Genomic DNA, 25,435 nt, shown 5'->3' with positions numbered 1-25,435 from the left:
TCAAAATCACTGGGATTTGTTGAAGCGTTCCAGAGTTAGTACTACATAAAGTGACATTGGTTAGATTTTAAAAATTTGGCCCAGTCACTAAGGGGTTAATCAAAGTCAGAGTATGGCAATTAGCAACAGAGAGGAAGAATGGACGCCGCAGCAATGATGGCCATCGGACAGAACCATCTGGATTTACATACACCACAGGAGCATTTCAAAAGAGGGTAAAGGGGGAGTCAAGATATAGTATACAAGTTTGTGGAATGCAGTACAGGTGCTGATAAACCCACTTGGATTGGGATGTTAAAACAACACTGAACCTACAGATACTCACCTCCTGCAGCGGCACCGCTCCAATGATGATGGCGGCAGGTTTCCTAGAGCTCACGTGACATTATGCCATGTGAACCCTGCAGCCAATTACTGGCCGCTAATAGGCTGCTTTGCTCGAAATTTGAACGTCAGATGCAGGGACGGACTGAAATTCAGCCCTGGCATTTGACATCACACAGGCCGCGCCTGTGCACCAGGTGAAATGTATTACAAATATTACCCTGGATGGAGGAAATCAACATTTACTACAAGACCAATATTTCTAATAATATCAATATTATTGTTATATAACATTAAATAATTATAATATCAAAATCATAATATTGCAACATGATAGACAAATACCAGCAAACCATAACCAAATATTACTAGCTTATGCAATGTTAATAATACCACCATGCTGATCGTTAAAGGGGTTGAGGTTAAAGTCTATGTAATTTCGGACTTCTGAATCCTCATAGCATGCACTGTGAGGATTCTCCGATTCCGGTGGGAGCGGCCGTCATGTGACCGCAAGTACTCCCCAACATACAGTGGCCATATGATGGTGATATAAGTTTGACACCAGGACTCTGTAGACCATATACAAGTTCGTCTAACTAAATTAGAATATCATCAAAAAGATGCCATCAAAGCAACCTGGGCTTCCATAACACCTCAGCAGTGCCACAGGCTGATCGCCTCCATGCCACGCCGCATTGATGCAGTAATTGATGCAAAAGGAGCCTCGACCAAGTATTGAGTGCATTTACTGAACATACGTTTCAGGAGGCCAACATTTCAGATGTTAACCCCTTCCCGACCTTTGACGCCACGTAGGCGTCATGAAAACCCGTGCCAATCCGACCCATGACGCCTATGTGGCGTCATGGAATGATCGCGTCCCTGCAGATCGGGTGAAAGGGTTAACTCCAATTTCACCCGATCTGCAGGGACAGGGGGAGTGGTGCTTCAGCCCAGGGGGGGTGGCTTCACCCCCCGTGGCTACGATCGCTCTGATTGGCTGTTGAAAGTGAAACTGCCAATCAGAGCGATTTGTAATATTTCACCTAAAAAACTGGTGAAATATTACAATCCAGCCATGGCCGATGCTGCAATATCATCGGCCATGGCTGGAAACACTGATGTGAGCCCCCCCCACCCCACCGATCGCCCCTCCAAGCCACCGATCTGTCCCGTAGTCCCCTCCGTCCTGTGCTCCGCTCCCCCGTCCTCCTGTCCGCTCCCTCCGTGCTCCTATGTCACCCCCCCGTGCTCCGACGCCCCCCCGGTGCCCCGATCTCCCCCCCCCTTATACTTACCGAGGCTCCCGGTGCCCGTCCATCTTCTCCATGGGCGCCGCCATCTTCCAAAATGGCGGGCGCATGCTCAGTGCGCCCCCCGAATCTGCCGGCCGGCAGATTCATTAAAAGTACATTTTGATCGCTGTGGTAGGTTCTATCACAGCGATCAAAATAAAGAAAATAATAAATAACCCCCCCCCCCCCTTTATCACCCCCATAGGTAGGGACAATAATAAAATAAAGAAAATATATTTTTTTTCTTTTTCTACTAGGGTTAGGGTTAGAACTAGGGGTAGGGGTAGGGTTAGGGTTATGGCATGTGCACACAGAGCGGATTGGCCGCGGATCCGCAGCGGATTGGCCGCGGATCCGCAGCGGATTGGCCGCTGCGAATTCGTAGCAGTTTTCCATCAGGTTTACAGTACCATGTACACCTATGGAAAACCAAATCCGCTGTGCCCATGGTGCGGAAAATTCCGTGCAGAAACGCTGCGTTGTATTTTCCGCAGCATGTCAATTCTTTGTGCAGATTCCACAGCGTTTTACACCTGTTCCTCAATAGGAATCTGCAGGTGAAATCCGCACAAAAAAACACTGGAAATCTGCTGTAAATCCGCAGGTAAAACGCAGTGCCTTTTACCTGCAGATTTTTCAAAAATCGTGCGGAAAAATCTCACACGAATCTGCAACGTGGGCACATAGCCTTAGAGTTAGGGTTGCAATTAGGGCTAGGGTTGGAAATAGGGTTAAGATTAGGCTTGTGGTTAGGGTTACGGATAGGGTTAGGGGTGTGTTGGGGTTACAGTTGTGGTTAGGGTTGGGATTAGGGTTAGGGTTAGGGTTGGAATTAGGGTTACGGGTGTGTTGGGGTTAGGGGTGTGTTGGGGTTAGGGTTGTGATTAGGGTTATGGCTACAGTTAGGATTAGGGGTGTGTTGGGGTTAGTGTGGAAGTTAGAATTGAGGGGTTTCCACTGTTTAGGCACATCAGGGGTCTCCAAACGCGACATGGCGCCACCATTGATTCCAGCCAATCTTGCATTCAAAAAGTCAAATGGTGCTCCCTCCCTTCCAAGCCCCGACGTGCGCCCAAACAGTGGTTTACCCCCACATTTGGGGTACCAGCATACTCAGGACAAACTGGGCAACAACTGTTGGGGTCCAATTTCTCCTGTTACCCTTGCAAAAATAAAAAATTACTTGCTAAAACATAATTTTTGAAGAAAGAACAATTATTTTTTATTTTCACGGCTCTGCGTTATAAACTTCTGTGAAGCACTTGGGGGTGGAAAGTGCTCACCACACATCTAGATAAGTTCCTTGGGGGGTCTAGTTTCCAAAATGGGGTCACTTGTGGGGTGTTTCTACTGTTTACATGTAAACACTGTGTTGAGCGGGCACCACCCAAGAAACGGGGATCACCATATGCATACCAATAAGTTACAATAGCAAAACAGACCAAGCGTATGCATAAAAATAGGGATCACCACAAGAATATAGTTAGAGATAGAAACAATCTTTATTCAAAGAACAACATACAAAAAACATTAAAAACATCTAAAAACAAGAAAGATAATGGGTCCACCGTTATAACAGATAAATGCTGACAGAAAAAAGCACCCTACACAGCTAATACATATCCTCAAAGCTTATGAGACAAGGTGAACAACAGGACCAGATAGCATATGTAATAAATACAATATAGAGGTGTGCACCTTAGGAAACAATGTTCCAGATTGCTGGGGCAGTTAGAAAGGTACCCCTAAACCAAAAAATAATAACATGGGACCAAAGGCATAACATCCACAGGTGGGGATGTATATAAATAGGAAAGCACCCGAGTTCCAATGGCTACCTCCACCTAGCCTTCCTCCGCAATCCTAGAAAGCCTCTTACCCAGCCCGGTGTAAGCACCTATCAGAGCGGTCCTGAGCTGTCAAGCATGTCAGGTCAGTCAAGCTGTGTGGGTACCAAGACCCACGCGTATCGACGCTCACGGCGTCTTTCTCAAGGTCAGTATGCTATTACTCACGTTGTTCTCCGATATTTATATCACCAGTCGCGTCATGAATACCAATCAGGCTATGCAGGAGCATGGCTGCGTCAGTAATACTGCCCGGCGTTCTCCTGTAATCACCGAGCAGGCGCTAAGGGGAGGGGAGAGAAGGGAATCACAGGAAGCCGTGCATGGCCATCAGGACATGCGCAGAACAGCTAGAGCGCCGGTCCGGTCACCATGGCAACCGCCGATATTATGTTAAGTAAATGGTGTTAATAATAACGGCAAAGCAGAGTCTAAAAGTGCCGGTCAGGCACCCGGACAGGAGGGCAGTCCATCCAAACTATAGTACTGGGATTAACGTTGGCATAACCGCTGTGGCCATTGTATGCAAAACCCCGCCCACAAGGAGGAGCTGTTAACCTCCTTCATATGATATATTCTAAACGAAACGCATACCAGTCTGTGGATTAAATAAGGACTTATACGTCCAAATTCCACACATGAGCGATTGTTTGTGTGTCTAAGGAAGACATCATATGGAGCCGTATGTTTATGTGCCAAAAAATATATATGTGAATCAAGCAACTGTCAGACGCTCCAAAGACAGGCACCACAATTCTTGGCACTCAAACAGAACAGTGTCAAGTCCCGGATCATTGTAGGAACATGTGCCAATATAGATCACAATAGTGGCAGGAAGGTATAATGCACAGGAAGAAGGTAACACATGCACACAACCGACCAATCACCCTGGCCAGGGTTCAAGCATCCACACATCCAGATACACATACCTAAAGTTCACATATTAACATGCGTAAATAGATGTATGTGCTCTATCGAAAGCTGCTTCTGTTCACAGAGAAAGATAACAATATACAGAATTATAATGAGTGAGAGCAAAGAAAAGATAAATTGCTAAAGCAATATTAACACCACTTCAATATGGTCCTCAGATCAGCGATTAAGGGCTCCCAGTCCTCCACAACTTTTTCTTCCACCCACAAGGTTCATATTCTTACTCCTTTACTTTTTCCTTTTTCCAGGAGATGTCTGTTCATCTCCAGACCAAGAAACCATCTGTCCGGTCAGACTGCCGGAAAAAAACAATATGGCAGCCTCCATCACCTAGGAGAGTCAGGAATCAATTAGTCATAAAAAAGTATGCTCACAGCCAGACCCGGCCCATACATCAGAGTACACAGGGAGCCACAAGATGACCATAGGTCATAGGATCTAAATCTTTTTGTAGAACCCTGTGTACAGAAGCTCTTCGTTTAATCCCCTTGGTGCCAAGCTTCCCAGTTCATAAATTAGGCGGGATTCCTTTCTCAACAATTCGTCTGTAAGTCTACCGCCCCTGATGTTGGGGGTAACCCAATACTGACCCCTGTGGTACCCCACTGCTAACCGCGACCCAGTCCGAGTGTACGCCATTAATAACCACCCTTTGTTTCCTGTCCCTGAGCCAACTCTCAATCCACTTACACATATTTTCCCCTATCTCCATTATTCTCATTTTAAGTAACAACCTTTTGTGTGGCACTGTATCAAAAGCTTTAGAAAAGTCCATATACACTATGTCCACTGGGTTCCCTTGGTCCAGTCCGGAACTTACCTCTTCATAGAAGCTGATCAAATTAGTCTGACATGAAAAAAAAAAAAACAGACCGCAATTCCTCCCTTGGAAACTCCCTGATTCCCAAGTCACTGAATCACAAGTCACTGAATCACAAGTCACTGAATCACAAGTCACTGAATCACAAGTCACTGAATCACAAGTCACTCAATCACAAGTCACTCAATCACAAGTCACTCAATCACAAGTCACTGAATCACACGTCACTGAATCACAAGTCACTGAATCACAAGCGGCAATTAGCAGTTCAACAAATTCGAGTCTCTTAGGCGCACAAGACCTATCTTAATGGGTCGGTCCATCCTGTTCATGATGCAAGTTTGGAGCGCCCACCAGGGCTGTGGGGTACTTGGTACCAGGCCAGTAATTAAAGGGATATGTCACGGTGGCAGTTACCCGGTCCGTGGCCTTGGGCTTCCAAATTAAAGGGGATTTGAAATGGGAAATAAAGTTTGTTCGTGACGCCACCTGTGGAATTCGGTCAGGGATGACCGACGCTGCTTAAAGGGGTCCTCTGGGGTGATGTTGTGGCAGCAGGGGTGGTATGGCTTCCCACAGGTGGAGTTGGGTCCCCAGGGCTACCGGTGTATAGATAAAGATGGTAGAGGGTGCAGCAAGAAACGGAGGACACAGGATTGCAGTCTCTTTACTGTAGATTTCAGGCAGCCACAGTCCAGGGTACCAGATCACGGGCGCTGGTGTGGTCCGGCCAGCTTGGAAGCGACTCAGGTATCCCCCTAACCAGGTGGGGTTGGAAGCCTTCCACTACGCTTTGTTGTAGTCCCTTGCTGCCTTAGGCCTCACACAAGGTCCTCACGTTTTCTCTCTGTCCCCCTAGTTGGTAGGACACTACCCGTATGACAGGTAACTCGAGCCTTTTTACAGGGTCTCTCAGATGACGCCGGGCTCTCTGTGCTTCTGTGTCTTCAGGTCTTAATGGTGGACAGGTGACTTGAAATCTAGCTGTCCGCCGGTTTCTGCTGTGGGGCATGAAGTTACCCCCACAGCCTCGGTCGTCCGGCTACCAGTATCTGCGCTTCAGCTTGGAGGGAGCATTATCGCGGCTCTCCTCCAGCTCCTTACTTGCCTTTGCTCCTTCACTGTCTCTACAACTATTCAGTTCTCTTTCTCTCCTCCTCCAGTTCTCTCTTTCCTGGAGCTGCAGAATTCGGTCTGCACGGCCCCTCCTCTCCTCTGTCCCTCTGACAGACTACCCCAGACTGCTGTCTGGCACCAACTAACTAACTCCAAGCCAGAACATATATCTATATTTAGGGAAGCTCCCTTGAAACCGGCTCAGTGCTCCCCCTTCTGGCCTGGAGTCAGAACATGTTGCATTTATGTGAATACCTGCCAAATGGATCCTTCCTCACTTCCAAGCATGGTATCACTCTCCCCGTGAGGAATGCAATACCACTGTAACAACCAGGATCCTGAGGTGTTACAGAAGCCCCTCTGCTCCTCCTGCTGGAGTCTCTATGGAGTCGGGGCTGCCCTGCACTCTGAGCATCAGCCTACATGCATACTGCAGGTGAAGGGGGGGACTTTTTGAACTCCTGTCATGATCATCTGTAAAGTAAGTGACTGGCCAGTGGGGGGATAATTGTGCTTCGTGAAGACATTAGCCACTATAAGGCTGTGTGCCCACGTTGCATTTTTTATGTGTTTCCGCCGTGGTTTTTGCCGCAGCAGAGACGCTTAAAAAACGCATTCCTATGCAATCTTATGGGATTCCGCAGTTGCTGTGCCCATGCTGCGGATTTTTGCGATGAGGAATCGCATAGCGGTAAAATCCGCAGCATGCTCATTATTACTACGGAATCGCGGCGATTCCGCCGCCATAGGATTGCATTGAAACGCTCACTTTACGCATGTGGCTATGCCCACCGTGAATAAAGTGAGTGCTTCATGTGCAGATGGTACCCAAGGTTTGGAGGAGAGGAGACCCTCCTTCAGGCAAATTTTAGGCCACGCCTCTGATGACACCCATTCATAATTATGAAGGAACAGATGAATGACCTTGGGGAGACCAAAACATCCGACACTGCGGAGACACCATCACGTGTTTCTCAACGCAGTGATCCAGAACACTGCCCCCATCCCTTATGGGAAATATGCAAACGCATGTAAAGTAAGCTGCGGAGACACCATCACGTGTTTCTCAACGCAAGCAATGAATAGCCAGGCCTTTCTCCGGGAAGGAACAACCACGGGAAGGGCAGCATCCAATAAAGGAGAATATCCAATAAAGGAAGACCACCTATGCCAAGCATGGTATCCATCCACAAACAGCTGTTTCGGGGTTTTTGCCCCTCATCAGTGTGGAGTAGGAAACTGGCTATTAGGAGCAGTGCCTGGTGAAAGGCTATGAAGGAACAGATGAATGACCTTGGGGAGACCAAAACATCCGACACTGCGGAGACACCATCACGTGTTTCTCAACGCAGTGATCCAGAACACTGCCCCCATCCACACTGATGAGGGGCAAAAACCCCGAAACAGCTGTTTGTGGATGGATACCATGCTTGGCATAGGTGGTCTTCCTTTATTGGATATTCTCCTTTATTGGATGCTGCCCTTCCCGTGGTTGTTCCTTCCCGGAGAAAGGCCTGGCTATTCATTGCTTGCGTTGAGAAACACGTGATGGTGTCTCCGCAGCTTACCCATTCATAATTAGTCACACCCATATCCACGTCCCAACCACACCCATTTAGCACTGCTGATCACACTGTTTCATATACAATAATTATAAAAAAAAAATATGGCCACACAATGCTCCATACCGTATAATGGCCACACATGATGCTCCATACTGTATAATGACCGCACATGATGCTCCATACTGTATAATGGCCACACATGATGCTCCATACTGTATAATGACCGCACATGATGCTCCATAGTGTATAATGACCGCACATGATGCTCCATATTGTATGACTGCACATGATGCTCCATACTGTATAATGACCGCACATAATGCTCCATACTGAATAATGACCGCACATGATGCTCCATACTGTATAACTCCACATGATGCTCAATACTGTATAATGACCGTACATGATGCTCCATACTGTATAATGACCGCACATGATGCTCTATACTGTATATTGGCCGCACATGATACCATATAATGGCCACACATAGCTACTCCTACACGGCTCCACTCCGTACACACGCGCTCTGCTCCATACACCTCGTACACACACGGCTCTGCTCTGTACACCTCGTACACACACGGCTCCGCTCTGTACACCTCGTACACACACGGCTCCGCTCTGTACACCTCGTACACACACGGCTCCGCTCCGTACACCTCATACACACACGGCTCCGCTCCGTACACCTCATACACACACGGCTAACTGCACAGACTTCTCCATACCTGATACGTCGATCTGCAATGACAGCAGCAGAGGCCAGTAACAGAGGAGGCTGTCAGAGGCCATCCCACCATGCTCAGCCCCACTCATTCCACGCACGATTAGTTTACTATCCAGGCATGATTAGCTCAGCAGTCCACTGGTCTGCTTATTGCGGCACCCAGGGCTGTGTTCGGCAGATAAGCCCTGGAGGTGGTGACTGACTGTGTTGTAACTTATGTACCTAAGAACAGAAGTGTCCCCTCTCCGTGTCTCCCTCTCTAAGGCCATGTTCACACAGTGCGTTTTTTACCGCGGAATCGCGGCGGTTTTGCCGCTGCGGTTCCGCAGCTGTTTTCCATGCAGGGTACAGTACACTGTACCCTATGGAAAACAGGACACACTGTGCACATGGTCCGGAAATTTAAAAAAAAAAGCCGTGCTGAATAGCTCCCGGAAAAAAGAAGGAGCATGTCAATTCTTCTTCCTGAACCGCAGCGGTTCTGCACCCATAGACCTCCATTGTGAGGTCAAAATCGCAGTAAAACCCGCAGATCAAAAATATATCTGCGGGTTTTACTGCGGTTTGTTGTGCAGAACCGCTGCAGCCGGAAGTGCGGGGAAGCCGGCGGAAGTGCGGGGCCGGAAGTGCGTGGGCGGAGAGACATGGAGGCATAGCGTCGCATGGGGATCGTGTCGGCCGTTTGATTGATTTGGTATGTGTGTCTGTGTGTGTGTGTATGTGTGTGTGTGTGTGTCTGTGTGTATGTGTATGTGTGTGTGTATGCGTGTGTGTGTGCGTGTCCCCATGCGACGCTAGTGCCTCCATTGTGCTAAGTCGCCGTATGGACTACTACTCCCATCCGGTATTAGGATGGGAGAGTTGTCCCTGTGTCCGGCGACTTAGCACAATGGTAAAGTTACACCAAACACCTACACACAATACACATACATGACACACAGTACATACAACACATAACATAGAGTATATACTCACCAACAGCACACTTGTAGGCGAAGCCCTCGATCCTCCAGGAAAAAATCCCAAAATAATAAACCAAATCCATACTCCCTGTCCGCAGAATCCATAAAACGAGTGTCCCACGCCGATCGGCTGCTCTCCGGCGATATACTGCCAGGAGCGAAGCTCCTAGCAGTGTATCGCGTACTGTCCCGGAGCTCAATGACTCCGGCGTCTCGGTTAACAGCAGTACAGCTGCGTTGAACTTTCCCACGCAGCACTGCCGTTAAGCGAGAGTGCCGGGGTCAATGACCGCCGGTAAACTCGCTCGCGCATGCGCAGTGACACACCGACAGGAACTATGGCTCCTGTCAGTGTGTTGCTGCATCCGTGGAGAGCAGACATATCTCTGGATGTGTCTGTTCTCCATGGAAAATCTTCGTGGGATACGTGGCACTTAAATACGTGGCACTTAAATACGTGACACGTGTCACTTATACGTGATACGTGTCACTTAAATACGTGACACGTGTCACTTATACGTGATACGTGTCACTTAAATACATGATACGTGTCACTTAAATACGTGGCACGTGGCACTTAAATACGTGGCACTGAAATACGTGATACGTGGCACGTGGCACTTAAATACGTGGCACGTGGCACTTAAATACGTGGCACGTGGCACTGAAATACGTGGCACTTAAATATGTGGCACGTGGCACTAAAATACGTGGCACGTGGCACTGAAATACGTGGCACGTGGCACTGAGATACGTGGCACGTGGCACTGAAATATGTGGCACGTGGCACTTAAATACGTGGCACGTGGCACTGAAATACGTGGCACGTGGCACTTAAATATGTGGCACGTGGCACTTAAATACGTGGCACGTGGCACTACAATACGTGGCACGTGGCACTTAAATACGTGGCACGTGGCACTGAGATACGTGGCACGTGGCACTTAAATACGTGGCACGTGGCACTAAAATACGTGGCACGTGGCACTGAAATATGTGGCACGTGGCACTGAAATACGTGGCACTTAGGCTATGTTCACATTTGCGTTGTGCGCCGCAGCGTCGGCGCCGCAACACACAACGCAAAGTAAAACGCAGCAAAACGCATGCACAACGCTGCGTTTTGCGCCGCATGCGTCCTTTTTTTGATTGATTTTGGACGCAGCAAAAATGCAACTTGCTGCGTCCTCTGCGCCCGGATGCGTGCGCTGCAGTGACGCATGCGGCGCAAAACGCGGAGCGCTGTCATTCAAAACACGTCCACTCATTTTGGTGTTTAGTCCCAAAATGGAGGATGGAAGAAGAAAAGGGTTGGACAAGGAAATGACATCATTTCTTTTTTTTTTTTCCCCCACTGCAGTTAAAGCTTTATTTGTGTCAAACACAGACAATTTGCAGAGAAAACTGCATAAAAAAACGCACAAAAAACCGCACTAAAAAACGCACCAAAAAACGCACCAAAAACGCACCAAAAACGCACAAAAAACGCACCTGCGTTTTCTGCAGAGACCTGCAGATTCAGTCAGGAAAAAAAAAGGATGGAAATCCTGAACGTGTGAACATAGCCTAAAGGTCTGTACCGCAGGCACACTGGAGACTCACTCAGGAACATACCGGAGGGGAAGGGGGTGTGGCCTAACACAAGGGGTGTGACACGTACCTCAAACATGTCTCCTCTCTCTCCCTCTGAGCTGTACCACGCACACTGGAAGAAAAAAACTGCAGGGGGCGTGGCTTAACACAAGGGGGCGTGTCGGGATCCCGTGCTGGACTGCGGGGCAAAGCATCAAAACCGGGACAGTCCCGCACAATGAGGGACAGTAGGGAGCTATGAGGGGGAGACTGGAGAGGGGCCCCTAATACTGCGCTGCAGTACACTTGTGCCTCACCTCGTCAGCCAATCACAGACTCCGCTTTATGTGCACTCCTGTGATTGGCTGACACTTGATGATGGACAGGTGTCTGCCTTGCCATGTAGTCACACCAGGCCCTAGTGGACAGGTTCATGGTGGACGCTTATTTTGTGGACTTCCTGAGCCGCCCCTGTAGCCTCAGTAATTACCTCATGTCTTCTCTGAGAGAAAACATCATTATGTCCAGCAGGAGGCGCCATCACAGATTGCAGTTGCTGCTTGTGAGACTGGACTTGTGAGAACTCTGCAGCAGTATGGGCCGCGGAAGGAGCCAGCTCCCCGGTACACAGGCTCCCCAGTACACAGGCTCCCCAGTACACAGGCTCCCCAGTACACAGGCTCCCCAGTACACAGGCTCCCCACCTCCAGGAGAGCAGGGCCCCTGCTCCACAGCTGCTGTGCATAAGCCGTGTCCCATCCTCTCCGGCCATCACTAGACAGGCAGTCGGGACAGAGGGAGAGGGAGGACGGACATGGCAGCTGTGTGCAGAGGAGGTAACAGGAAGCTGCTTAGCTCTCACCCCAATATCCTGCTGACCACTCATGACTGCTGTACTGGGGGCGGCAGGTGTGTGAAGACCCCGACTGCTTCTGAAGACCGACGACAGCAAAGGTAAGTGTCTGTATACAGTATATAGCGTATGTAACTGTATATAGAGTATATACTAGTATGAATATAGTATATAGTGTACATGAGGGACGTACTAAAGAATGAAGAAAAGGAATGAACATAACTTATAGGTCAAAAGACATGAAGAGGTAATATAGATTTCTTATGCATCTTGGATATGAAATGAACATGACTTATATGTAGACAATTAGGAAATCAACACAGATCCCATATACACGGGTGTATATTATATTCCCTGTGCTTTATAGGTGGGGGATGAACATGAAATATATGTAGATAATAGAGAAGTGAACACATTCCCCATATATACAGGTGTATATTACAGTCCATGAGCTTTATAGGTGGGGAATGAACATGAAATATATGTAGATAATAGAGAAATGAACACATTCCCCATATATACAGGTGTATATTACAGTCCATGAGCTTTATAGGTGGGGAATGAACATGAAATATATGTAGATAATAGAGAAATGAACACATTCCCCATATATACAGGTGTATATTATATTCCTTGTGCTTTATAGGTGGGGAATGAACATGAAATATATGTAGATAATAGAGAAGTGAACACATTCCCCATATATACAGGTGTATATTACAGTCCATGAGCTTTATAGGTGGGGCAGCACGGTGGCTCAGTGGATAGCAGCGCTTGCAGTCCTGGGTTCTAATCCCACCTTGGACAACATCTGCAAGGAGTTTGTGTGGGTTTCCTCCGGGTCCTCCGATTTCCTCCCACATTCCAAAGACATACTGATAGGGAATCTAGATTGTGAGCCCCATCGGGGACAGTGATGATAATGTGTGCAAACTGTAAAGCGCTGTGGAATATGTTAGTGCTATATAAAAATAATTTATATGGGGAATGTGTTCATTCTCCTATTATCTACATATATTTTATGCTCATCCCCCACCTATAAAGCTCAGGGAATATAATATACACCTCTTTATATGGGGAATGTGTTGATTTCCTAATTGTCTACATATAAATCTTGTTCACTTCATGCTGCATCTAAGATCCATAAGAAATCTATAATACCTCTTCATCTCTTTGGACCTATAAGTTATTATGTTCATTCTTTTTCTTTATTCCTTTTCTTAATTCTTTTTAGTGAGTCCCGAGGGAAGAGTGATGTGATGGCCGGTGTTCACATGGGTCAGATACCTGCCAGAAGTTAGAAGGAAGGAGGAGAAGTGTCAGATTCACTGACTGCTGGGAGGCTGTTCTCTGCCGCTATCAGAGGTAGTGAAGAGGCAAAAGGAGGTGGTGACAGCTGGAGATCTGGCCAGTAATGGTATGTGCACGCGTAGAATGGTCCACTGCGGATTTTTCCGCAGCGGATTTGATAAATCCGCAGGGCAAAAACACTGCGTTTTTCCTGCGGATTAATCGCGGTTTTTGTGCGGATTCCACTGCGGTTTTACACCTGCGGTTTTCTATTATGGAGCAGGTGTAAAACCGCTGCGGATTCCGCACAAAGAATTGACATGCTGCGGAATGTAAACCACTGCGTTTCCGCGCATTTTTTTCCGCAGCATGTGCACTGCGGATTGCGTTTCCCATAGGTTTACATTGTACTGTAAACTCATGGGAAACCGCTGCGGACCCGCAGCAAAATCCGCAGCGTGTGAACATAGCAAAAGTGCTGAAGGAGGACTGAAGATGGGAGAATGCACCTGCCAGAGCGACATCATATGTAAGTAATAAAATGTGTGCAGACTTACTGTCATCTATGTGTATTACATACTTCTGTGCACCTGTTTGTAAAAATATTATATATATATATATATATATATATATATATATATATATATTGTAGCATAGCGCCTACTACGTGTCTTGGGGAACACTCGATTGGCAGCAGAATCAAAGCACTCGGGCACGGTTTTCTATCAAAACACAGTCTTTTCGGTTTATTTCACACAATGTAAACCATATCCACAGGAACTTGGTAACAGATTAAACACCGTCTGCAAATATTCATCTTTACCACAGTTCGTCTCTTACCCCGGTCAGCATTATACACGGTTTTCAGACCGTTACCCGTTGGCAACCTTTACGGGTTCCTGGACACCCCTTGGCCTCTGAGGTGCCCATACACAATGTCTCTCACTCTGACCCCGGTCAGTATCACACGGTTCCTTCCCATTACCTGTTGGTGCCGCACAGGTTTCCCGGATACCACTCCTCCACGGAGGTATCCATCAGACGTTTCTCACTGACCCCGGTCAGTATCATACATGGATCTCCATCCGTCCCACACACTCACACTGACTTCAGGTCAGTCCCAGGTCCTCAACACAGACCTCCCAGGTCTACAGTCTCCAGGTGCTTCCAGGACGACTCCACTCGCATGAGCCTCCAACACCAACCGTCCGTGCTATGTCCAGCACGCAGGCTCTCCAGCCTGGAATGGGCACTGTGTGCTTCCAGGACGTCTGTCCCCACCTGGAACCGTCCAGCACCCAGGCCACTCTGCAGTGTCCTGTCAGGACACACGGAAGTGTGTCCACCCTGACAGACACTTACTCACGTAGGGCTGTCCCACACGTCCAGATAATTTCGGTACTGGAGTTATCCGTGTCCGTGTGCCTGGGAACTCACGGAGGCCATACGAGCGGCACACGTGTGCCGCCCGTATGGCGAGTGGGTACCACACGGAGCGTGTGGTACCCACTCTGCATGGTGCTGAAGCTGCGATTCATATCCTCTCTGCAGTAGCGTTTGCTGCAGAGAAAATATGAAGAATAGTGTTTAAAATAAAGATCCATGTGTCCGCCGCCCCCCCACCCCCTGTGCACACCCCCGCTGGTCAGAAAATACTTACCCGCCTCCCTCGCTGCTTCCTGGTCTGGCCGCGGCTTCTCCTGCATGCGGTCACGTGGGGCCGATCATTTACAGTCATGAATATGTGGCTCCACCTCCCATAGGGGCGGAGCCGACTATTCATGATTGTAAATGATCGGCCCCATGTGACCGCATACAGTAAGCCGCGGCCAGACCAGGAAGGAGCGAGGGAGCGGGTGAGTATTTTCTGACCAGCGGGGGGGCGCACAGGGGGTGGGGGGGCGGCGGACACATGGATCTTTATTTTTAACACTATTCTTCATATTTTCTCAACAGCAAACGCTGCTACAGGGAAGATATGAATACCGGCTTCAGCACCATGTGGGGGGGACAGCGCTTACTGTAGCGCTGTCTCCTGCACGCACACGGACCCCAGACGGAGAATGTCCGTGTGAGGTCCGTGTTTTACGCGGACCCATTGACTCTATTGGGTCCGTGTAAAACGTGCGCTCCCACGAACACTGACATGTCTCCGTGTTTGGCACACGGAGACACGGTCCGCAAAAAATCAATGACATCTGAACAGATGCATTGATTTTTATGGGTCTACGTGTGTCAGTGTCTCCGGTACTTGAGGAAACTGTCACCTCACGTACCGGAGCCACTGACGTGTGAAACCGGCCTAACACTCACATTCCCATTCCACCATGTGCTCCACACACCTCCTTTACATAGGTGTAACCACACCCAGGTACCTGTCACATGGCTAGTCAGGTGAGCGTGACATCACCACAGGTCCTTGCACACCATATATATGCCTCAATGCATATCTCAAGGAGCACACACAGCGCCCCCTAGCTGCCACAGGGGTCGCTTTACCACAATATATCTAATATATAAAGCTGAATGTGTGTATGTGTGTATGTCCGGGATTGGCATTTGAACCATCGCAGCTACAGCCACAAAATTTTGCACAGTCACACGTCTGGACCTCGAGAGCATCATAGGCTATGTTGTGAGGTGAAATTTTAACCCCGTGCTTTCCAATTCACCAAACAATTTTGCCCCTATCTACATAATGGGGAAAAAGTGAAAGGAAAAGTGTTGGAGGCGTCGCAGCTACAGGCACAAAATTTTGCACAGTCACACGTCTGGACCCCGAGAGCGTTATAGGCTATGTTGTGAGGTGAAATTTTAACCCCGCACTTTCCAATTCACCAAACAATTTTGCCCCTATCTACATAATGGGGAAAAAGTGAAAGGAAAAGTGTTGGAGGCGTCGCAGCTACAGGCACAAAATTTTGCACAGTCACACGTCTGGACCCCGAGAGCGTCAAAGCTATGTTGTGAGGTGAAATTTTAACCCCGCGCTTTCCAATTCACCAAACAATTTTGCCCCTATCTACATAATGGGGAAAAAGTGAAAGGAAAAGTGTTGGAGGCGTCGCAGCTACAGGCACAAAATTTTGCACAGTCACACGTCTGGACCCCGAGAGCGTTATAGGCTATGTTGTGAGGTGAAATTTTAACCCCGCACTTTCCAATTCACCAAACAATTTTGCCCCTATCTACATAATGGGGAAAAAGTGAAAGGAAAAGTGTTGGAGGCGTCGCAGCTACAGGCACAAAATTTTGCACAGTCACACGTCTGGACCCCGAGAGCGTCAAAGCTATGTTGTGAGGTGAAATTTTAACCCCGCGCTTTCCAATTCACCAAACAATTTTGCCCCTATCTACATAATGGAGAAAAAATGAAAGGAAAAGTGTTGGAGGCAAATTACCAGCTGCCAGATGTGAACAAGGGGGACTTAAAGAATGAGAGCGATGGCGCCAAAGAGTATATACTGTACAGTTGCTAAGGTGGGGCCCCGACATGGGATAATCACCACACCACCAAGGGGATATGAACACACACACAAAATGCGCCACACACTACCACGTGCTCGAACACATATACCACCCTCAGCGCACATTTCACCACACATACACCAACCTCGCCACATAAAAGTCGAAACACAAAAGTCGCCGCTCAAAACTCGCCATGCGCAAAACTCTCCACATGCAAAACTCGCCACACGTGCAAAACTCACCTCATGGAAAACTCGCCACACGCAAAACTTGCACACGCGGAAAAATTGCCACATGCACAAAAGTTGCAACACATGCAAAAGTTGCCTCACACAAAACTTGCACATACTCAAAAGGCACCACACATAAAACTCGCCACGCGCAAAACTCGCCATGCGCAAAACTTGCTGCACACAACTTGCTACACTAACCTGTCACATGCAACTCGACACACAAAAAGTTGCTACACGCATGTTGCCACACAAAACTCATCTCACAAAAGTCGCTACATGCATGTCGCCACACGCAACTCAACACACACAACTTGACACATGAAACTCGCCCTAAAACACACACAAGTCTGGTATTATCCTTCAAAAATAAAAATCTGATTAATAAGCAGACAAACTACAAGAGCAACAAATGTACTATATAGGAATCCGGCAGCTGTCAGTCACATGACCAGTCTATTATGTGTATGTGTGAGCTAATATATACTGCCAGGGGGTGGGCTTACTGTTGACTGGGGATTTATCAGGCTGCCAATTTAGCTTACAAATACTGAGGTAAAAATACTGACCAAATAAGTGTGAACGAGGTCTAATACAGGAGGAGATGACATACAGATATATACTATATACAGGAGGAGATGACACAGGTATATACTATTTACAGGGGAGATGACGCACAGGTATATACTATATACAGGAGGAGATGACACACAGATATATACTATATACAGGAGAGATGACACACAGGTATATAATATATAGAGGAGGAGATGACATACAGGTACATACTACATACAGGAGGAGATGACATACAGGTATATACTATATATAGGAGGAGATGACACACAGGTATATGCTATGTACAGGTATATGCTATGTATAGGAGGAGATGACATACAGGTATATACTATATACAGGAGGAGATGACACACAGGTATATACAGGAGGAGATGACATACAGGTACATACTATATACAGGAGGAGATGACACACAGGTATATACTATATTCAGGAGCAGATGACACACAGGTACATACTATATACAGGAGGAGATGACATACAGGTATATACTATATACAGGAGATGACATACAGGTGTATACTATATATAAGACAGATGACAAACATGTATATACTGAGGGGAAAATGAGAGGTGTGAGGTTAAAATGAGGGGTGTGAGGTGAAAATGAAAAGGTGTGAGTGCAAAATAAGAGGAGTGAGGGAAAATAGTGGAGTGATCGGAAAATGACAGATGCGAGGTCGAAATGACAAGTGTTAGGGGGGAATGAGAGGAGTGAGGGGGAAAATGAGAGGCGTGATGGAAAAATAAGAGAAGTGAGGTGCTATAACTAACCACAGATATTTACTATGCCCAGGCAACGCCGGGCTCTTCAGCTAATATATAAATATATATATATATATATATATATATATATATATATATATGTATATATATATATTATACACAGTACAGACCAAAAGTTTGGACACACCCTCTCATTTAAAGATTTCTCTGTATTTTCTTGACTATGAAAATTGTAAATTCACACTGAAGGCATCAAAACTATGAATTAACACATGTGGAATTATATACTTAACAAAAAGGTGTGAAACAGCTGAAAATATGTCTTATATTCTAGGTTCTTCAAAGTAGCCACCTTTTGCTTTGATGACTGCTTTGCACACTCTTGGCATTCTCTTGATGAGCTTCAAGAGGTAGTCCCCGGGAATGGTTTTCACTTCACAGGTGTGCCCTGTCAGGTTTAATAAGTGGGATTTCTGGCCCTATAAATGGTGTTGGGACCATCAGTTGTGTTGAGCAGAAGTCTGGTGGATACACAGCTGATAGTCCTACTGAATAGACTGTTAGAATTTGTATTATGGCAAGAAAAAAGCAGCTAAGTAAAGAAAAATGAGTGGCCATCATTACTTTAAGAAGTGAAGGTCAGTCAGTCTGAAAAATTGGGAAAACTTTGAAAATGTCCCCAAGTGCAGTGGCAAAAAGCCCACGCCATTTTTTTTGGGTCATTTTTTAAAAAATTAAACAGATATTGCGTTTAAGGCCTGGGGTCACACTAGCGAGAAACTCGCACGAGTCTCGCACCTCAATACCCGGCACTGCCGCTGGCACTCGGGACCGGAGTGTGCGGCTGCAGACCCGTTGAAGCGCAAGCACTGCGCGAAACGGTCGTCGTCTCCTCCTGCTCGCCCGAGCTCCACTCCTCTTCCCCCGGCCATGAAGTTTTATCCATGAAGATTGAATAAAGCTGTTTTTTTGAGATCGGTGAGTGCATTCCGCTTTTTCTTCTTTTCATTCTATGGAACACATCTGTTTTTCTATGGAGTTGCACCCGGAATCTTAGGTGTGGCTGTTCTGGACAAAGATGACTTATAAATACCAGCTTTTATTCTATTAATAAGTTTTGGGCAGTGCCTTTCACCTTTGTCTTCGTTTCTGAAAACCATAAGTAAGACGTTGGGTGAGAAGGAGACAACTGTTAGTGCAATAGTAAGAAAATGGAAGAAATACAAATTACTGTCAATCGACATCAATCTGGGGCACCATGCAAAATCTCACCACATGGGGTATCCTTGATCATGAGGAAGGTGAGAGGTCAGCCTAAAACTACACAGGGGGAACTTGTTAATGATCTCAAGACAGCTGGGCCCACAGTCACCAAGAAAACCACTGGTAACACATTACGCCGTAAAGGTTTTAAATCCTGCAGTGCTCGCATGGTCCCTCTGCTCAAAATGGCACATGTGCAGGCCCGTCTGAAGTTTGCCAATGAACACCTGGATGATTCTGAAAGTGATTGGGAGAAGGTGCTGTGGTCAGATGAGACAAAAATTTAAGTCTTTAGCATTAACTCGACCCGCCATGTTTGGAGGAAGAGAAATGCCTATGACCCAAAGAACACTGTCCCCACTGTCAAGCATGGAGGTGGAAACATTATGCTTTGGGGTGTTTCTTCTCTGCTAAGGGCACAGGACTACTTCACCGCATCAATGGGAGAATGGATAGAGCAATGTACAGTAAAATCCTGAGTGACAACCTCCTTCCCTCAGCCAGGACATTAAGGCTATGTGCACACTTTGCGGATTCCACTGCGGAATTTTCCGCAGCGGAATTCCAAAATCCGCAGTGAAAACCCGCTGCGGTTTTTACTGCGGATTTCTCGCGGTTTTTACTGCAGTTTCTTCTGCGGATTTTCATCTGCAGTTTCCTATTGGAGCAGGTGAAAATCCGCAGAAAAGAAGTGACATGCTGCGGAATGGTTTCCGCGCGTTTTTTTCCGCCGCATGTGCACAGCGTTTTTTGTTTCCCATAGGTTTACATTGTACTGTAAACTCATGGGAAACTGCTGCGGATCCGCAGTGGAATCCGCAAAGTGTGCACATAGCCTAAAAATGGGTCGTGGCTGGGTCTGCCAGCTAGACTATGACCAAAAACATACAGCCAAGGCAACAAAGGAGTGGCTGAAAAAGAAGCACATTAAGGTCATGGAGTGGCATAGCCAGACTCAGGACCTTAATCCCATAGAAAAGTTATGGAGGGAGTTGAAGCTCTAAGTTGCCCAACGACAGCCTCAAAATCCTACTGATTTAAAGATGATCTGCAAAGAGGAGTGGAACAAAATTCTTCCTGACATGTGCGCAAACCTCATCATCAACTACAAAAAATGTCTGACTGCTGTGCTTGCCAACAAGGATTTTGCCACCAAGTATTAAGTCTTGGTTGCCAGAGGGATCAAATACTTATTTCTTACTGCAAAATGAAAATACATTTATATAGTTTCTAAAATGTGATTTTCGGGATTATATTTTTGATACTCTATCTCTCAATGTTAAAATTAACCTACCCTTAAAATTATAGACTGTTAATGTCTTTGTCAGTGGGCAAACTTACAAAATCAGCAAGGGATCAAATACTTATTTCCCCCACTGTATGTTAGGGGGTTGGTGTGTAAGCAACTGTATCCTCCATCCCTAGTCTGATAGTGTCCCATTTCCCATACCCTGTGTACTGTTATTAGTGCTCGCTTCCTGTGACTGCTTCGGCGGTGTCCGTATCCTGATATCGCGTCTGCAGTATCGGTTCCCTCCCGTCTATTATTACGTAACATCCTCTCTATTTATGTATGGTGCAGTCCTTTATTATGTAGCATCCTGTTATGTGGAGCGCCGTCCTTTATTACACAGTATCATCTCTTGTCATCTACAGCACCGTCCCTTACATTGAGTATTCTCATTATTTTTGTTATTCACAGCGCCCTCTCTTTATTGCATAGTGTCCTCTCCTGTAAAATGTAAAATGACAGCTGATGGAGCAGCAACTGATCAGAAGACCAGTCCATCAGCCGCATCCATCACAAAAGAAGCTTTCCCATTCTCCATCAGCCATCATTTCAGTTTATATCTAACAAGAATGGACGATATGTAATAAAGAAAAGGGAGGTATAAATAACAAAAATAACGAGAATCTGATCTGTAAGGGACAGTGCTGTATGTAACAAGAGGGAACTATGTGATAAGGGACGGCGCTATACATAAAGAGAGTGCACTGTGTAATAAGGGGCGGCAATATATATAATGAGAGGAGACTGTAAAAAATATGTACCGTATATAATCGAGCATAAGCCGACCCAAGTATAAGCCGAGACCCCTAATTTTGCCACAAAAAACTGGGAAAACTTAATGACTCGAGTGTAAGCCTAGGGTGGAAAATGCAGCAGCTTTCGGTAAATGTCAAAAATAAAAATAGATACCAATAAAAGTAAAATTAATTGAGACATCAGTAGGCTAAGTGTTTTTGAATATCCATATTGAATCAGGAGCCCCATATAACGCTCCATACAGTTCATGATGGCCCCATGTGATGCTCCATATTAAAATATGCCCCATATAATGCTGCACAAATGTTGATTATGACCCCATAAGATGCTCCATACAGACATTTTCCCCATACAATGCTGCACAAATGCTGATTATGGCCCCATAAGATGCTCCATAGAGATATTTGCCCCCATATAACGCTGCACATGGCCCCATAAGATGCTCCATAGAGATATTTGCTCCATATGCTGTTGCTGCGATAAAAAAAAAAAAAATCACATACTCACCTCTCGTCGCTCAGGCCCCCGGCACTTGCTATATTCACTTGTCCCATGTTCCACCATCAGCGCCGCTGTGTCTTCCACGTCCTCTGCACTGGCTGTTCAGGCAGAGGGCGGCGCGCACACTAATCGCGTCATCACGCCCTCTGACCTGAGTGTCACTGCAGAGGACGCGGAAGACGGAGCGGCGCCGACGGTGGAACGTGGGACAGGTAAATATGTGACCGCTCAATACAGGAAGAAGCTGTCAGCACCCGGAGAACCAGGGACATGCAGGGACCGTGCCAGGAGCAGGTGGGTATTATTAGACAGCTGCCGCTCCCCCTTCCCTGCCAACCAATGGGAATGACTCGAGTATAAGCCGAGAGGGACAATTTCAGTCTAAAAAAGGGGCTGAAATTCTCGGCTTATACTCGAGTATATACGGTATATCTGTAGCTTGGTAGCCATGAAAGGAGAGGGGGCCCAGATACATTTCTTGCACTGGGGCCCCAAGCTGTCTGTGTCCGCCCCTGTATTTCATATTGACATGATTTAGAACTTTGTTTGTTTACCATTTTGGAAACAAGACCCCTTAGGCCATGTTCGCACTTTGCGGGTTTTACCGCGGGTCTGCAGCAGTTTCCATTGCGTTTACAGTTACATGTAAACCCTATGGAAACCGCAATCCGCTGTGCACATGCTGCGGGAAAAACCACGCAGAAACGCAGCGGTTTACATTCCGCAGCATGTCACTTCTTTGTGCAGAATCGCGGCGATTCTGAACCCATAGGAATGCATTGATTCGCTTACTTCCCGCATGGGGCTGTGCCCACGATGCGGGAAGTAAGCGGATCATGAGCAGATGGTACCCGGGGTGGAGGAGAGGAGACTCTCCTCCAGGCCCTGGGAACCATATTTGGGTAAAAAAAAAAGAATTAAAATAAAAAAATCATGATATACTCACCTCTCAGCGCTGCACGCGGCCGTCTGGTCGCAGGGTTGCTATGCGAGCAGGACCTGCGGTGACGTCGCGGTAACATGACCATGACATCACGAAGGGTCCTTCTCGCACAGCATCTTTGGAACCGGACCGCCGCGTGCAGCGCCGAGGAGATCGGGACGTCAGAGGGTGAGTATATAACCTTTTTTTTTTAATTTTAACATTACTATTGATGCTGCATATTGCTGCATATGCAGCATCAATAGTATAGGTGGAAACCCGCAGCGGAAACCACAAAACAAACCGCGATAAATCTGCAGGGATAACCACAGTGGTTTTGCCCTGCAGATTTATCAAATCCGCTGCGGGAGAACCCGCAGAGACCCGACCTACGTATGCACATAGCTTTAGGGAACTTATCTAGATATGTGGTGAGCACCTTGAAACCCCAGGTGCTTCACAGAACTTGAAAATAAAAAAAAATCACATTTTCCCAACAAAAATTATTTTTAGCTCCAAATATTGCATTTTCACAAGGATAACAGGAGAAATTGCACCATACAATTGCCCATAACAGCCAATTCACAGAGCCGATTTCACAATATCAGAGCAATTTACATAATAAAGGTTATCTCTGTGAGCGGTGACACTACTGGATCTGCGCTGGCACGGGAGGGGAGCACAGGTGTTTTTATTTTAACAGGGGCAAATAATTAGATTGAGAAGGGGTTGTCCTAGTAGTGGGAAATCCCTTTAAACAACAGCGCAATACCCCCAACGAGCAGGAAGCCAGGAGAGCAGTGTCCTTCAGAGGACAAGATGAGACAACCTCGTTAAGAGCACAGAAACATCTTTTATAAAGACCAACAGTAGATTATTTTCACCCATAGTTTTTGTGGATTTTTTTTGCTTGTAGGAAACTCTGTTGTTTTCATTCATATTATTACCAGCTCTTCCCAGATGATATTTTATTTAATTCAGATATGTTTATGTCTTTTTATTCCTTTACAAGTCCTACAAAGAAACTTTTGGCAAAACACATGAACGAAACGTCACATTTAGGGCTTTTTGTAAAATAAACTCAGTTAAAGTGAGCATCACACAATAATAAGCCTGATGTTTGTAGTACATTTAATATTTACCTGTTGTCTTTTAGGCGACAGATGAAAAAATGCAGAAAATGTGAAATACGAAAACTGACTGGTTGCTGTACACTATGCTGATAGCACACTGGTACAGCGTGGGTTACAGGCACCCAGCACAATACAAGTGTGTGCCCCCTAACCCGTGAAGCATTAGTACTCCGAGACCTTTCCAAAACCCCAGTATTACCAGTAAATTGTAATCTATGGGAAAATACTGATGTAATTATACTTTGAGATTTTATGTCTTATTTTATTTTTTTTTTTAAATTCTGCTTTTTGCTGAAATCAGATCTCAAATTTTCAAAATATTAAACGTTATACATTATTATATTTGTTTCTTCTTCATTTTCTTACTACATTTTTTTATGTAACAATTTTATTGCCCTAGCCCTATTCTTAATCATATATAATCCTAACTCTATTCCTAATCTGGTCCCTAACCCCAGCCCTAAGCCTAGCCCCGGGCCTAACCATAACCCTGAATAAGTCCCTTTCCTTACTTGTAACACTAGCTTGGATTAGAAATAATGTAAAAGTATAAAAGCAGCTCTAACTAATAAATGAAGACAGTATTGAGCGGCAAAGCGAATGCCCACCTAAGTCTACTTATGCAGAGCGCACAAGGTGGGATGATTTTGCCAGTGGTTGCTGCTCTCTACATAAGCAAAGACCAAAATTACAAATCTCAGTATAATGAAGTGAGCTTTATCATAGAAGATGCTGCCTAAGCAGAGTACAGCAGCCTATGGCAAACTCATCTGGAGTGGTCTACTCTACATAGCCAGAAACAAAGACAACCGAAAATAAATAGCTAATGAATAAACACTGGTTATATGCACTGCACGTGATTAGAGCTGTCTCCAATAATTAGCTGCTCATCTTCTGTCACCATAGTCACTGCTTATACATGGCACTGAAGTCGAAATCAGTTTGTCACAGACTGCTGTGCTCTGCATAGGCAGGAATCAAAACAAACATTATTATCCTTAGCTTTGTCATTTCAGCCACTGCTTATACTGAGTACAGCAGTAGCTGAGAAACTAATATTGCTTGCTTTGTTCACATCCACTCGATGCAAATAATGTTGAGCTCTCAGCTGATTCTCAATAAGTACAATGGTCAGGTATACAGTTTATTGATGGTTGTGTGGACCAATAATACAGAACATTGTTAAAATGGGCCCAACAATCCTAACATTATCTGTGAGATAATACTCAAGTGATGGAAAATTGCAAAGATAAAGATTA

General features: G+C 46.2%; 1 protein-coding gene across 7 annotated transcripts in view; it reads right to left on the bottom strand.

Annotated features, from left to right (window-relative positions):
• The window catches only part of LOC143808394 (uncharacterized), a 426,051-nt gene that overhangs the window by 258,096 nt on the left and 142,520 nt on the right, over positions 1-25,435 (bottom strand). For 2 of the 7 annotated variants that reach the window (XR_013221946.1, XM_077290993.1), the window contains one exon: positions 18,977-19,459. The exons of the other annotated variants lie outside the window; for them this stretch is intronic. Coding sequence is in view for 1 of the 2 variants with exons in the window: in XM_077290993.1 (XP_077147108.1) it covers positions 19,442-19,459 (18 nt within the window). In the remaining variant the exon portion in view is untranslated. Of the gene's footprint in view, positions 1-18,976; positions 19,460-25,435 lie in introns of those variants that run through there. 7 annotated transcript variants of the gene reach the window in all.

The sequence above is a fragment of the Ranitomeya variabilis genome, chromosome 2 (genome assembly GCF_051348905.1).
Source record: "Ranitomeya variabilis isolate aRanVar5 chromosome 2, aRanVar5.hap1, whole genome shotgun sequence".
NCBI classification, from domain to species: Eukaryota; Metazoa; Chordata; class Amphibia; order Anura; family Dendrobatidae; genus Ranitomeya; species Ranitomeya variabilis.
The sequence above is the reverse complement of the archived record's forward strand: the minus strand, read 5'-3'. Positions and strand labels throughout refer to the sequence as shown.